At 39.0% G+C, this 16439-nt stretch overlaps 1 protein-coding gene across 5 annotated transcripts in view; it reads left to right on the forward strand.

The window, feature by feature from the left end:
* The first annotated feature begins 8158 nt into the window (after nt 1–8158).
* The window catches only part of Mthfs (methenyltetrahydrofolate synthetase), a 117070-nt gene continuing 108789 nt past the window's right edge, over nt 8159–16439 (forward strand). The window contains exons 1-2 of one of the 5 annotated variants that reach the window (XM_047540123.1): nt 8159–8376; nt 13926–14187. In XM_047540123.1, coding sequence (XP_047396079.1) covers nt 8260–8376; nt 13926–14187 — 379 coding nt within the window. In that variant the 5' untranslated portion in view covers nt 8159–8259. Of the gene's footprint in view, nt 8377–8434; nt 8610–13925; nt 14188–16439 lie in introns of those variants that run through there. The other 4 variants (XM_047540121.1, XM_047540125.1, XM_047540124.1 and 1 more) reach the window with 4 other exon arrangements.

Raw genomic sequence — 16439 nt, forward strand, 5'->3', positions numbered from 1 at the left:
TTCTCGGAGCAGGCCCTCCAGTGAGAGCCTTTCCGCACAGAGCCAGCTCCAAGCCCTGGAACCAGTAGCGGGCTAGTGGCAGCTTTCTTCGGAAGCACTGCATTATAAAGTTCCTCCAAGACTTCAGACTACTGTAGGCTGGGAGGTGATACACTGGAAATCTACAGGGACACTATAAGCCAATAGAGGAAATCTGCAATATCTCAGAGTCCCACTGACATCTGACCAATATAAGAAAACAAGGGAAGAAAATGTCCCAAACAAACCTAGATACTATATCAATAAAACCCAATGACAGCACAGCAGAAGAAATGTCAGAAAGGGAGTTCAGAATGTACATAATTAAAACAATCAGGGAAGCAAACGAGGAGATGAAAGAGCAAATGCAGGCATTGAAGGAGGAGAAGAAAGAGCAAATGCAGGCATTAAATGATTGCACCAATCAAGAGTTAAAAGAGCAAATACAGGAAGCAAGAGATCATCTCAACAAAGAGTTAGAGATACTGAAAAAAAAAAACCAGAAATCCTTGAAATGAAGGAAACAATAAACCAAGTTAAAAACTCCATAGAAAGCATAACCAATAGGATAGAACACCTGGAAGACAGAACCTCAGACATTGAAGACAAAATATTTAATCTTGAAAACAAAGTTGAACAAACAGAGAAGATGGTAAGAAATTATGAACAGAATCTACAAGAATTATGGGATATCATGATAAGGCCAAATTTCAGAATTATTGGGATTGAGGAAGGCTTAGAGAAATAAACCAAAGGAATGAACAATCTATTCAATGAAATAATATCAGAATATTTCCCAAATCTGAAGAATGAAATGGAAAACCAAGTACAAGAGGCTTATAGGACTCCAAATATACAAAATTACAACAGACCCACACCAAGTCACATTATTATGAAAATACCTAACATACAAAATAAAGACAGAATTTTAAAGACCGCGAGAGAAAAGAATCAAATTACATTCAGGGGGAAACCAATACGGATATCAGCAGATTTTTCAATCCAGACCCTAAAAGCTAGAAGAGCCTGGAACAACATTTTTCAAGCTCTGAAAAAAAATGGATGCCAACCAAGAATTTTATACCCAGCAAAACTCACTTTCAGATTTGATGATGAAATAAGATCCTTCCATGATAAACAAAAGCTAAAGGAATTTATGAAAAGAAAGCCGGCATTACAGAACATTCTCAGCAAAATATTCCATGAGGAAGAGATGAAAAACAATGATGCAAATCAGCAACGGGAGGAACTAGCCTAAAGGAATAGCCAAATAAAGGAGAAACCAAATCAAGTCAAAAAACAAAAATGAGTCAAATGACTGGGAATACAAATCATATCACAATAATAACCCTGAATGTTAATGGCCTGAACTCATCAATCAAAAGACACAGACTGGCAGATTGGATTAAAAAGAAAAATCCAACAATATGCTGCCTGCAAGAGACTCATCTCATAGAAAGAGATACCCATAGACTAAAAGTGAAAGGATGGGATAAAACATACCATGTACATGGACACAGCAAAAAAGCTGGAGTATCCATCCTCATTTCAGATAATGTGGACTTCAAGCCAAAACTAGTCAGAAGGGATAAAGAAGGACATTACATACTGCTTAAGGGAAGCATAAATCAGCAAGACATAACAATCATAAATATCTATGCCCTGAACATTGGCTCATCCATGTACGTCAAACAAATCCTTCTCAATTCCAGAAATCAAATAGACCACAACACAATAATACTAGGCGATTTTAACACACCTCTCTCACCACTGGATAGATCGTCCAAACAAAAATTGAATAAAGAAACCATAGATCTCAATAACACAATCAACAATTTAGACTTAACCAACATATATAGAATATACCATCCAACAAAGAACACTTTCTTCTCAGCAGCACATGAATCCTTCTCTAAAATAGACCATATTTTATGCCACAAAGCTACTGTTAGCAAATACAAGAAGACAGAGATACTACCTTGTACTCTATCAGATCATAATGGATTGAAATTAGAAATAAATTACAGAATAAAAAACAGAAACTTCTCCAATACCTGGAGATTAAATAATACACTATTATATGATAAATGGATAACAGAAGACACCAGGAGGGAAATAAAAAAATTCTTAGAAGTAAATGAGAACAAAGACACATCATATCAAAATCTCTGGGACACTATGAAAGCAGTACTTAGAGGAAGATTTACTTCATGGGGCGCATTCAAAAAAAGAAGTAGAAATCGACAAATAAACGACTTAACACTACAGCTCAAAGCCCTAGAAAAAGAAGAACAGACCAACACAAAAAGTAGTAAAAGACAGAAAATAGTTAAAATCAGAGCTGAAATCAACGAAATTGAAACAAAAGAAATAATCGGAAAAATTAACAAAATAAAGAGTTGGTTCTTTGAAAAAATAAACAAAATTGATAAACCCTTAGCCACACTAACAAAGAGAAAGAGGGAGAAAACTCAAATTACTAAAATTTGGAATGAACAAGGAAATATCACAACAGACATGAGTGAAATACAAAACATAATTAGAAACTATTTTGAAAATTTATACTCCAACAAAACAGAAAACCTCAGAGACATCAACAAATTTCTAGAGACATATGAACTACCTAAACTGAACGAGGAGGACATACACAACTTAAACAGTTCAATTTCAAGCAAAGAAATAAAAGAGGTCATCAAAAACCTACCAACAAAGAAAAGTCCAGGACCAGATGGGTTCTCAGCCAAGTTCTACAAAACCTTTAAAAAAGAGCTCATTCCAATACTCCTCAAAGTATTCCATGAAATAGAAGAGGAGGAAACCCTCCCAAACTCGTTCTATGAAGCCAATATCACCCTGATACCTAAACCAGACAGAGACACATCGAGGAAAGAAAATTTCAGACCAATATCCTTAATGAACATCGATGCAAAAATTCTCAACAAAATTTTAGCAAATCGCATACAAAAATATATTAAAAAGATAGTGCACCATGATCAAGTGGGTTTTATCCCAGGGATGCAAGGTTGGTTCAACATCCGGAAATCAATAAATGTCATTCACCATATCAACAGACTTAAAGTCAAGAATCACATGATTATTTCAATAGATGCAGAAAAAGCATTTGATAAAATACAGCATCCCTTCATGCTCAAAACACTAGAAAAAATTGGGGTAGTGGGAACATTCCTTAACATTGTGAAGGCCATCTACGCTAAGCCCATGGCTAATATCATTCTAAATGGTGAAAAACTGAAAGCGTTCCCCCTAAAAACTGGAACAAGGCAGGGATGCCCTCTTTCACCACTTCTATTCAACATCGTCCTTGAGACTCTAGCCAGAGCAATTATTAGATAAACCAAAGAAATTAAAGGAATACGAATTGGAAAAGAACTCAAACTATCCCTGTTCACTGATGACATGATTATATATTTAGAGGAACCTGGAAATTCCACCAGAAAACTTTTAGAACTCATAAGTGAATTCAGTAAAGTAGCAGGTTACAAGATCAATGCTCATAAATCCAATGCATTTTTATACATAAGTGATGAATCCTCAGAAAGAGAAATTAGGAAAACTACCCCATTCACAATAGCATTGAAAAAAATAAAATACTTGGGAATCAATCTAACAAAAGAGGTAGACCTCTATAATGAGAACTACAGAACACTAAAGAAAGAAATTAAAGAAAACCTTAGAAGATGGAAAGATCTCCCATGTTCTTGGATAGGCAGAATTAATATTGTCAAAATGGCCATACTACCTAAAGTGCTATACAGATTCAATGCAATTCCAATTAAAATCCCAATGATGTACCTTACAGAAATAGAGCAAGCAATTATGAAATTCATCTGGAAGAATAAAAGACCTAGAATAGCTAAAGCAATCCTCAGTAGAAAAAGCGAAGCACGGGGTATCACAATACCAGATCTTCAACTCTATTACAAAGCAATAGTAACAAAAATGGCATGGTATTGGTACCAAAATAGACAGGTAGATCAATGGTACAGAATAGAGGACATGGACACAAAACCAAATAAATACAATTTTCTCATACTAGACAAAGGGTCCAAAAATATGCAATGGAGAAAAGATAGCCTCTTCAACAAATGGTGCTGGGAAAACTGGAAAACCATATGCAACAGAATGAAATTAAACCCCTATCTCTCACCCTACACAAAACTCAACTCAAAATGGATCAAGGATCTCGGAATCAGACCAGAGACCTTGCATCTTATAGAAGAAAAAGTAGGTCTAAACCTTTAACTTGTTGGCTTAGGATCAGACTTCCTTAACAGGACTCCCATAGCACAAGAAATAAAAGCAAGAATCAACAACTGGGATAGATTCAAACTAAAAAGCTTTCTCTCAGCAAAGGAAACTATCAGTAATGTGAAGAGAGAGCCTACAGAGTGGGAGAATATCTTTGCCAACCATACTTCAGATAGAGCGCTAATTTCCAGAATCTATAAAGAACTCAAAAAACTCTACACGAAGAATACAAATAATCCAATCAACAAATGGGCTATGGAAATGAAGACACTTCACAGAAGAAGATGTACAAGCAATCAACAGATACATGAAAAAATGTTCAACATCTCTAGTAATAAGAGAAATGCAAATCAAAACTACCCTAAGATTTCATCTCGCTCCAATTAGAATGGCGATTATCAAGAACACAAGCAACAATAGGTGTTGGCGAGGATGTGGGGAAAAAGGTACACTCATACATTGCTGGTGGAGTTGCAAATTAGTGCAGCCACTCTGGAAAGTAGTATGGAGATTCCTCAGAAAATTTGGAATGGAACCACCATTTGACCCAGCTATCCCACTCCTTGGCCTATACCCAAAGGACTTAAAATCAGCATACTACAGAGATACAGCCACATCAGTGTTCATAGCTGCTCAATTCACCATATTGTGGAACCAACCTAGATGCCCTTCAGAAGATGAATGGATAAAGAAACTGTGGCATATATATACAATGGAATATTACTCTGCCATGAAGAATGATAAAATTATGGCATTTGCAGGCAAATGGATGAAATTTGAGAATATCATGCTACGTGAGATAAGCCAATCTCAAAAAACTAAAGGACGAATGATCTTGCTGATAAGCGGATGAGGACATATAATGGCGGGTGGGAGGGGTTAGCGTTAGGGTTAGGGTTAGGTTTAGGGTTAGGGATAAGGAGGGTGGTAAGAATGGAGGAAGGAAGGACTGTATAGAGGGAAAAGAGGGGTGGGAGGGGTGGGGGAAGGGAAAAAATAGCAGAATGAATCAAACAACATTGCCCTATGTAAATTTATGATTACACAAATGGTATGCCTTGACTCCATGTACAAATAGAGAAACGACATGTATCCCATTTGTTTACAATAAAAAAAAAAAAAGAGTCTCAGCATACCACCAGACATTTGGATTGCTTCCAGTTGTGGCTATTAAGAATAATTCTTTTATAAACATCAATGCCCGAGGGGGGGGGGGAGACAGGGTCGTGCTAAGTTGTTGAGACTGGCCTTGACATTGCAATCCTCCTCCCCTCAGACTATGGATAAGCTGGAATTAGAAGTGTGTTCCACTACACTCAGCTCCTTGCTATTTTTTTTGATACCAGGGAAGCTTTACCAGTGAGCTACACCCCCAGCCCTGTTTTATATTTTATTTAGAGACAGGGTCTTGGTAAGTTGCTCAGGGCCTCGTTGAGTTGCTAAGGCTGACTTGGAACTTGTGATTCTCTTGTTTCTGCCTCTCCAGGCCCTGGTATTACAGGCATACACCAACACACCTGGCTCCTAGCTATTCTTTTTTTTTGCGGTACTGGGGATCGAACTCAGGGCCTTGTGTTTGCGAGGCAAGCGCTCTACCAGCTGAGCTATCTCCCCAGCCCTCCTAGCTATTCTTGAATGCTTTTTTTTTTTTTTTTTAATATTTTTAGTTGTAAATGGACACAATACCTTTATTTATTTATTTTTATGTGGTCCTGAGGATTGAATCTAGTGCCTCATACATGCCAGGCAAATGCTCTACCACTGAGCTACAACCCCAGCCCTTGAATGCTTGTTTTTCCATATAAACTTTTTTAAAGTTCATCATTAATATAAAACTCACTAAAATTTCACATCGCTTTCAAAACTGGAAGTTATAGCCTAAAAGCATTTAAAAGGTTAATACTTTTTTTCAATGAAAAGTTGATCCTTCTAAAAATTAGTCATTGGATTACTAGATGTCAACATGCGATGGGGGTATAAATCTGACACAAGGGCTCTTGTCTATGTCCATTTATTCCATGGTTACCATATTATCTCCTCCTAACCCAGGTCAAATACCCAATTGGTGCCTCTATGTTCTCATAATCTGATTCTGAAGAACTCTTATAGTAGGAGCAAGTTCCTTTTTCTACAGTGCCAGTATTGTTGAAGTCTAAGACGACAGTAACAGGGCAATTTATTGTTTTCCAGAGGTGATGAGACATCCTGGTCTAAGAAGGGCAAGTCACTTACTGCATCAGTGACCTATCCAGTCCATAGCAACAAATCCACTGACTGAAAAAGAGAGGAAGACACTGCAAAGTGCCTTTAACCTCTTTTAACCAGTTGAAGTTAAGTTTCCGATAGGTACCATATATATTTCTCAATCTGGCCTGCTGTGAAAGCAGGCTGTGCTTTGCTCTGAGTTCCTCCATGGTGTATATAACAATAGTTTTCAGGTTGTGTCTAGCCCTTAGTTACTTCATTTTATAAAGCAGCAGATTGTCATGAGTTACTCCACGTTGAATACAAATGGTAAAGTAGAACGATTCTAAAACTTGTTTGTACAAGTAAACAACCACCATCTGCAAGCACAATCATAAAGCACAAAATGATAAGTAAATTGGGCTAATAAAAAAATGACCACCTGTGAATTTACTGACTACCTCAGAAGCACATGGACACATGGGCATATCAAACTTGTACCAGAGAAACCAGGTCTGTGAGCTTATCAGTCTCACCAGATGTAATTCCCTAACATAAAAGGAGAGGCACCTAAGACAGATCATCCACTGAACACATTAGGAGGTTGACAGGCACTGAAAACCCAACTCCACCCCCAGGACTTTGGCTTTGCTTGATCACTGTGCTTCATGTGGCCCACTTTGAAACTGCCTGCTGTCTGGCCCTGGGTGAAGAAAAAGTTCCACGCCCTGAAAGCTCTGCACCCAGAACAAGTTTTTTTTTGGGTGGTGGTAGTGGTGGGGGAATCCGGGATTGGACTCAGGGGCACTCAACCAGGAGCCACATCCCCAGCCCCATTTTGTATTTTATTTAGAGACATGGTCTCACCGAGTGTCTCAGCACCTTGCTTTTGCTTAGGCTGGCTTTGAACTTGGGATCCTCCTGCCTCAGCCTCCTGAGCTGCTGGGATTAGAGGATTACAGGCGGGATTATAGGATTAGAGACGTGCGCCAGGATGCTGGGCCAGAACAAGGTCTTAGGCTGGTTCATAAGCCTATCTAACCACCTGCAGTCATTCTTTTGCATTGGTATATGTTCTGCCTCTGCTCTTCAAAGGCCTCTTGAAACCCTGTGGCCACTTTCTTTCATAGCCTTTTAGTAATACACACACACACACACACACACAATTTGGTAAAATATGATGTGACTAAGATCGGAATGGAATAAGAGAATATGTGATTGTTTCACTCATAACATTAAGAGAATCAGGAGTATTTTTGGTGAATTAAAACCCATGAAAATGATGTGACTTTCGAATTTATTGTTATTCAAAAAACTCTGACGTTGTGGAAAGACACAAACGTGTCTGGTCTGTTTACCGCATAGCCTGATTTAGCCTTGTTTTTAAGCCCCTACAGTCCAGTACTGCACCACAAGACAACAGGCAAGTACCAAGTGGGGGTGTATTCTGAGCTGCCTGTGGAGCACCCCTCGCAGTTGTGTTACCAGCTCTGTAGCCTTGGTGAAGGGGTTAAAGGTGCTGGGCCGCGTTGGGGCTACAGACCACCAGCTCGGCAAGGCCACCCCAGCACACCGACATTCGATACCACGTGCCAGGAGAGGGGCGGGGTCTGCCCATCAGGCAGCCCCAAGGCGGGGAGCGCGCGGGGGGCGTGGTGCCGGCCCGCGATCAGCAGGCAGGGGGCGCGCCTCACAGAATCCAGCTCTCCCACAGGTCGGCGGATCCAGCTGGGCGAGGCCAGGGGCGGGAGTCGAACCCGAGGGCGCCAGCGGGCCGGCTTCGGCGGAATGGCGGCTGCAGCCGTGAGCGGTGCCAAACGGAGCCTACGGGCCGAGCTGAAGCAGCGTCTGCGGGCCATCAGCGCCGAAGAACGGCTGCGCCAGTCCCGCCTACTGACGCAGAAGGTGCGACGCCAAGGGTACCCCACGCCACGGCGGACTCACTCGCCGAATCGCGCGCGGCCCGGCTCGCGGATCCGCGCAGGCGCCGCCCCTTGAGCGCGCGCACGTTCCTCGGGTGCACGCACGCTCCCCCGCCACGCTCGCGCGTCTGGTGTTGTGGAGGCGCTGTGGGCACGATGGTTGCGGTGCGAGAGGAGGTTGTGGTGGTGCCGAGTCATGGAGCTCATGAGAAAAAGGGAGGGAGTGGAGTTCTTAGGATGGGTGGTTCCTGCGGTGTATGGGAACTTCTTAATGGGGATATTGGAGATAAGAGGTGAAGGAGATGGGTGGGAGAGCCCAGCGCTCAGGTTCTCTCAGTGAGTCTTAAGGATAATGAGCTGCGGCGTAAGAGGCCAGGTGTATCAGTAACGTGACCAGGGAGAGATGCGTTTAATCCAGTCAAAGGAACACCACAAGAGGGTGCAGAGGTGCGAAAGGACGGAGGACACGCTGACTGGCCTCTCAGGGCATGTGGACGGCTGGGGCTGTCTAGAGCCTCCGGGCCTACTGTTTTCCTGTTGCAGAAAGGGTGAACAGTAAATCCTTTTTTGAATTAATGAAGGAATGATTACCTTACACAGGCTTCCCAAGAAGGTAGGAAGCAGAAGAGAGGCATAGGAAAATGAGTTTCCCTGTTTGTTTAGAAGATCTCGGTTTTGTGACTTTGTCTAACTGACTTGCTGTACATTTTCAGTCTGCTATGTAAAGTCATTTTCTTAATAAAGTGGCATTCATTGTCGTGAAAGCATGTTCTAAAGATGTTGGGAGGCTAGTTTTTGTTGTACACGGGGCGGGGGACATTGATGCCCCATGGATAAGTATATATTAGTGATTCCAAGTTAAACTAATGATTTTGTTTTTCTCCAATACCCTGTCTTATCATCCGTTAATTTTTCAAATTCAAATTTCCTGTGGGGTAAAGCAGTAAAGCAAGTACACTCATTTCATCTCCTTAATTAATGTAGGTGAGCATGAGGGGGTCTGCAAATGTTAGCTTATTCATTCAAATGGAATAATTTTAGCTAATATTATGAAGGTATATATCTGGGTGCTTTGATAGAGGATACAGAATCTTGTCCTTACGTTAGTTGTTTAAAATTTAGCCAATTTGTTCACATATTGAGTACCTGCACACACTTGCTGCGTACTGGATTGTAGGAAAGAAAAAATTGTTGCTATAAAGCAGTAAAGAACGTAAGAGGAAACATGAATAAAAAAGTTGCAGTGCAGTTAGAATAAGTGAAAGGTAAACACCAGTGTTGTAGAAATAAGACTGGCCTGGGATTTGGAAACGAGATGAATTTTGCAGTATAAGATGAATTTTGTCAAGTGAAGGGAAAGATGGGTTGGGAAAACATTTGCAGGGATATGTAGGCAAGAGAGGGCGGGGATGTTTAACATAAGCTTTGGAACTTTACAGATCTGGATTTAATCTGGCTCCACTATAATTTTTTTTAACTGTTTATGTATTAGACAAGTCTCCTCTCTGAACTTCCTAAACAATGAGATGAAATCCTGTTGTGAAATTCAAGTGGTGTGTAAGGAATATATTCAATGCTTTACATAGTTTTGATAGACCCTTTAGGAGAAAATATTGGTAGTATTTGGATAATGGGTCGGGGAGAGAAGAAAGAAAAAAAATATGGAGACCAGTAAGGGGCTGTTGTGACAATTTAGGTGAGGGATAATAAAGATAAAATCCAGAGATGGGCGATGAAAATGGGGGGAAGGAGATAAGTGGGAGATTGTGTAGTGAGAATCAGCAGGATTTGGCAACTGGAAAGAGGTTAGAGAGTACTGGAAGGAGAGGGTCACTTAGGATTCCAAAGTTTATGGTTTGAGGTAATGGTATTTAACATTACTAAGTATAAGGAATGTAGGAGTTAGAGTAGGTTTTGGAGGGGCATAGAGAAAATAAATTCAGTTGACTATTTTTGTCCACAGAATTTTTTAAAAATAGGGTTTCTTTTTAAAAATATTTTTTTAGTTGTCAATGGACCTTTATTTTACTTATTTATATGTGGTGCTGAGAATCGAACCCAGTGCATTGCCCATGCCAGGCAAGTGCTCTCCCACTGAGCTACAACCCTAGCCCTTAAATAGGATTTTGCCGTGCTGCCTAGACTGGCCTCGAATTTCTGGGCATAGGCAATCTTCCCGCCTCAGCTTCCTGAGTAGTGTCTGTAGATTATAATTCATAAACTCCAGGTGGAAATAGTAGTTTTATAAAGGCAGAACCACTGTCAGTAAGTGACAACTAAGAATTGGCATCAAAGGAGGAGAGAGAAAAATTTAAAAACTTATGACCCTCAGTAATAATACATTTTGTCCCAAATAAGCATAGATACACATACTAGGACTTTGTTTCATGACTTACTATATGCAGTGAACTTTATTATTTTCCTTTAAATTTCATTTAAAAAACACTAATTGTAACTTACTGCTCACTTCATGACCAAACAATGGATCATGTCCTGAAACATTGGTGTGCTGTGACTAGAACAGTGTTTTACCTTAGGGAATCCTCAGTAAAGGTATTAAGTGATGTGTTTCTCCGAATCAAAACAACATTTTATGAGGAAAGTGATGTGTGTAAAGAAATTCAACTTTATCTTGACGTCCTAAGATGAGAAAACTAGTATTCCTTTATTCACTGTTTTTTATACCATTTGTCAATATCTGATACCTATTTGATATTGTCAAGTTTTATATGTAAACTATGTTCTGTAACTGTAATGAGTCTACCGAGTGGTAATTGTGGCTTGTTTTCAAACTTGGAATTTTGACAAACAGTACTTAGAGTATTTTTGTTTTATAGATTATATCACAGTAAAACCAGGTTATATAATTGAATATATAAAAAAAGGATATATAGTTTTAACTCACTGGATATGTGTGACTGAGAGGATTGTTTCAAATGTTAATACCAAGTATATTCTCTTTTCCTTTACCCTGTATCTACTCAAAATTGTCTCATTTTGCTTTGTTCCTATTTGGAACATCTATCTAATTTAGCTCTCCCCCCCCCCCAAGGATTTAAAAATTGCCTTTATTTTTACTTTTTTGACAAGAGTATGCCTTTATCTTATCCATAGATTCATTTTCATTTTGCCTGTTAGAATATATATCCACTTTCTTTTTCAAGGCATCCCACCTCCTGTTTCTGCTTACTTTGCTTCTGAGTTAGAGCTATTTAACAAGTTCAGATTTTTTTTCTTCCTTCCTATTACAGTAGATCCTAAACAAACAAACAAACAAACAAACAAACAAAAATCAATGGGAGTGGATAAATAATTTTTATTGTGTTTTACATTACAGTGTTTTACCTCATATTTGATAATCTGAATTTAAAATTTAAAATTATTTTCCTTGTGTTCAGTACCTATGACCTTCATTCAGTCTATAGATTGGTATCTTTATTCATCTATTATATCTTTGATTATTTCTTTTCTTTTTCACCTTTGTGGAATTCTTGTTAATCAGATAATAACCCTAGTTGTTTTTCTGTGTCTCTACACATTTTTCTCATTTTTCCTACTTTTGTCTTATATCCCCTTCTCCAGCACTTTCTCCTAAATTTTCATTTTGCTAATCAATTTTAATTTCCAGTGATTATTTCATAAATCTGATAGTTTTCTTCCCATTGCAGTCTCTTGATATTTTGTAAATGCAGTTATCTTTTTTAGTTTGTCTGAGTTAACTAATTAGAATTTAAAAGAACAACTCTCTTCTCTAACTTGTCTCAGTTTTCCATTGGGTTATCCTTGCTATTTATTCTTCTACTATGTATTTTGGCTTCCAAAAGATTTGTTGATCCTTTGTAGTGTGTACTTATTTATAAATGAAGTTGTGTTAGCTTATGGAGATTTCCTACGCCTTTAGTAGTCACTTTGGTGGGGATCTTAAGGGAGGAATATCTGACCTGTATCCATTTTCTCAGAGTGTTGTGTTCTGCTATTTTGTCTGTAAATACTGTCCACCCACTCTCTGTCTTACAGGAGTTAGTCAATTCTCTATTCTTATTCTCAGTTCTATAATGGATTTTTTTCATGCTTCTTTACAAGTATCATGTAAAGGGATTTGAGGAAGAAGATAAATATATATGCAAATTCTCACACTGCATTTTAACTGATCTTTTTTACTGCTTATTCAGCTCTTGCTTTTCTACATTCTGCATTTTAGAGAACAAGAAAGACAACTTCTGTTCATTCTTTCATTTGTTCTGTTCTTTTTTCTTTTTTTTTTTTCTGTGGTGGTATTTGGGAATGAACCCAGGACCTGCGTTATGCATGCTAGGAAAGAGGTCTACCACTATTTTTTTTCTTTTAAAAAATTAAATTGCCCAGGCTGGCCTTGAATCTGTGATCCTTCTGCCTCAGCCTCCTGCGTAGCTGAGACACTTAACTTTCTCATATAGCTCCTGGATTCCAAAAGCCCCAGGCTTGCCTATAGTCTGGGTTTCACATTTTCATTTTCTTTTCCTGTGTCAGGACTCATAACAACTGTGCAACTTTTCAGAAAGCATGAGTTAACTTACTTCCTCAGCAGTAGTTTGCTGTTCTGTATCTACTTAATTTATCTTTTTCTCTTTTTATTTGCAATAACTTGACTTTCTACGCTTGTATCTTTTTGCTAGTCATATTTATAAGAGGCTTCTGCAGTGTTTTTCTTCTTGGCTTGGAGGACAGGGGAAAACAGAAAAGGAAAGGAGAAAAAAAGAGAGGTAAGGGCCAATTTCTGAGTCCAAGTTCCTTAGATTGTTGACTTTTCTTTGATTAGCAAAGCTCAGTCCCCTTTTCCTGCTTAATGAATGATTCAGCTGAATATGGATTCTTTCACCATGATCCCCACCCCCATCTTAGCTGACAGTTTACCATTCTGTAGAATGGAATGGAGTGGGGGTTGAGGGGCTAAGGGAATTATAAGGCATGACCTTAGGGAGCCTATGAACTGATTCAAGCTACTACATTTGGGGCTAATAGATAATTAGTGATCAACTCATGACAATACAGAATTAAGTGTTAGGTTACCTGTCAACAGTAAATGCAGTAAGACTGCAGAAGTTAAGAAAAGTTTGGGCTTGAGCTATGCTTTAAATGGGTAGAATTTAGGAGAGAAGTTGACAGTACATGGAGTGAAGTTTATGGGAGCCAAGACTTAGAAATAGAATAAAGCGAAGACTCTAGGGGAAGCATGTGAAATGACTGGAGATCACTAAATGGGTAGGTGGGATCAAAACGAATTCTCAAGAAGTGGTGACTTTTTAATGAGTTTTCATTCTTACCAGAGTGGTGTGCCAGAAAGGGTAAAGGAATGAGAGAAGTCTTAGGTCTTGAACTAAAAGTCAGATTTCAGGGCTTACCATTGTCCAGCCTATGAGAACATTCTGCTTTCTTTTGGAAAGTTAAAAGAAGTTGGAAAAAGCTGAGAGAGAAGGGAGAAACTGTTGAAAGAGTCTCTAGTTTATAAAAGAATAATCTTAGAAATTATAGTTGCTGTCATTTCCCATTTAGGTGATGGCCCACAATCAGTATCGGAATTCCAAAAGAATTTCCATCTTTCTGAGCATGCAAGATGAAATTGAGACCGAAGAGATCATCAAGGACATTTTCCAACAAGGCAAAATCTGTTTTATCCCTCGGTACCAATTCCAGAGCAACCACATGGATATGGTAAAATTAGCCTCACCTGAAGAAATTTCTTTATTTCCCAAAACATCCTGGAATATTCATCAACCTAGTGAGGGTGATGATCGTGAGGAGGCTTTGTCAACAGGTGAGTGTTCTGGTGTTAGAATGGATGTCTTAGGATGTTGTCAGATGTGATGAGATTTTAGACCTCTGATCCACCTGCTATGTTTGGGTCAGGGGAAGTTGTTTTTCCTCTAGGGATGAGTTTGTATTTCACTTATAATTCAAAACACCCACATTACCTGACTTAGAGTATGGTATCTTTTCTAAGTTATGAAGTGTCAACTATACTAGTAAGGTATCAAGGTATTGTTTTCTCATAGGTGCTTGCCCTAGCCTTATGGGTTGAATTATACATTTTCTCTGAGTAATTTCACCTTTTCTAATGGTCCTTTTGTAGTCTGTGGGCTAGTAAATGTATTGTTATTAATGCTAGTGTGTTTATTTATCCAGGTTAGAACTATCTACTATCCTCTGGGCATTTCTACTTGTATATCACATGGGCATCTCAAATGCAGCCTGTTCCAAACTGAATCATGTTCCCTTCAACCTGACTACCACATACCTATCTTATTTCATGGCACCATCAGCCATCCAGTTGGCCATGCCAGATATCTCAGGGTCACCCTTGATTCTTCTTTCTTTCATGCCCCACATGCATTCTGTTGCTAAGTCTAAGCTGCCACATTCTCTTGCCTGGGATACTGTAAAACCCTCTAACTGTTCATGTCTGCTTCTTGCATCCTGTCCTCCCTCTCAATCCATTATCTACATAGTAATTTGTTGTTATTGTTGGTACTGGGGATTGAGCCTAGGGCTTTACACATGCTAGGCAAGCACCCTACCATTGAGCTACATCCCCAGCCCTCTACATAGTAATTGAAACAAGATTTCTAAAATACCGGTGTGACCACTTTTCTCACCGGTTCAAAGTCTTTTGGTGGCTTCCTGCGACCTTTAGGTTGAAATAAACCCTCCTTAACAAGGCTCTTCCTGATCTTGGCCCTCCTTTTCTTCCGTGTTCACATTTTCCTACTCTCCAACTTCATAGTGTTAATTCCACTCACTCTGAGTATATCTCAGTTTTTCAATCTAACTGTTTTCTCTACTGCTGTTTCTTTATTCATGCTGTTCTCTGGCCAGTGGCTGCTTAGGAGATTTTATCATTATTAAGCAGTCAAAGAGCTAAAAGCAAAATAAGCTAATGGTACCCTTTTGTAATATAAAACATCAAACTCATCATAGAAGTATATATTTTGACTAAGACTTAAATGGTTACAAAGAAATTCCAGCACAATTTTATGCAGTCTTATACTACTATCCGCCCCTTTCAGTATAGCATCATGCCTTATAAAATCAAAATGGTAGAGCTGGAGGGGACAGGGTCAAGGGCTTACTGATTTTGCTACATTAACTTTTCCTATATTTTCCAGTATTGGGGTTTGCTAGATGTTTAGGTATGAAAATCATATTCAGATCTACATCTTTCATGTCATATCAGTAGGCCAGATGAATTTCAGCATTATAAAACTTTTTCATATCTTCAAGGGGAAAGATTGTAAGCATTTTGATACAATGAGACAATAAGGGAATACAGCCTATCTTGGGGGGTGTAGCCCAAGTTTATAAGATAAGGAAATGGAGGAAGTTTTAGACCTTGACATTGCTCAAACTTAATGCAGTTACTTCTCTAGGCTCCCAGCCTCTAGGACAGAGGTCAGAGTATGTTCCCATCTGGTTGACTGTGTGAACTGCTCCTCTGGTGATTGCATTATTTCTGTAATGTATTTGCTAAGTGAAATTCTACTTGGTTTTCTCCAACAACCAGTTCCTCCAGAGGCAGCTCATTCCTTTTAGAATAGCTCTGCCCTTTCTAGACTGTCTTCATTGGGTTAAGCTAAAATATGTTCCTTTGAACCTTCATACATTTGTTCTATTTCTTTTAAGTCCAGCAGTGGGAAGAGCAGGAAGAGCATGATCTTTCCTCTTAATTGTTAAAAGGTTGGAATAAATTCAGTTCAAGTCAGTGAGCTAAATCATCCACGTGTGTATGGTTTTTAGCACATCACTTGGCATATAGGAGCTGTTCAGTAAATAGTACTATTTTTTAAGGAAAGCAGAATTGTTCATTATATGGTATAATCTTTGCTAGCCAAATATTTCATGTTTTAATAAATTTCCACCAGATATTTTCTGAGCCTTTGTTTTGTGTCAGATGCTATTTTAGATCTAAGGTTCTGGATCTCAGGGGTCTCACAGTCCAGCTGGGGAGACCTGGGGAGACAGGAATTGTATAGTAGAATAAGTATCTCAACCTGTAGTATATATCAAATATAA

The sequence above is a fragment of the Sciurus carolinensis genome, chromosome 2 (genome assembly GCF_902686445.1).
Source record: "Sciurus carolinensis chromosome 2, mSciCar1.2, whole genome shotgun sequence".
NCBI classification, from domain to species: domain Eukaryota; kingdom Metazoa; phylum Chordata; class Mammalia; order Rodentia; family Sciuridae; genus Sciurus; species Sciurus carolinensis.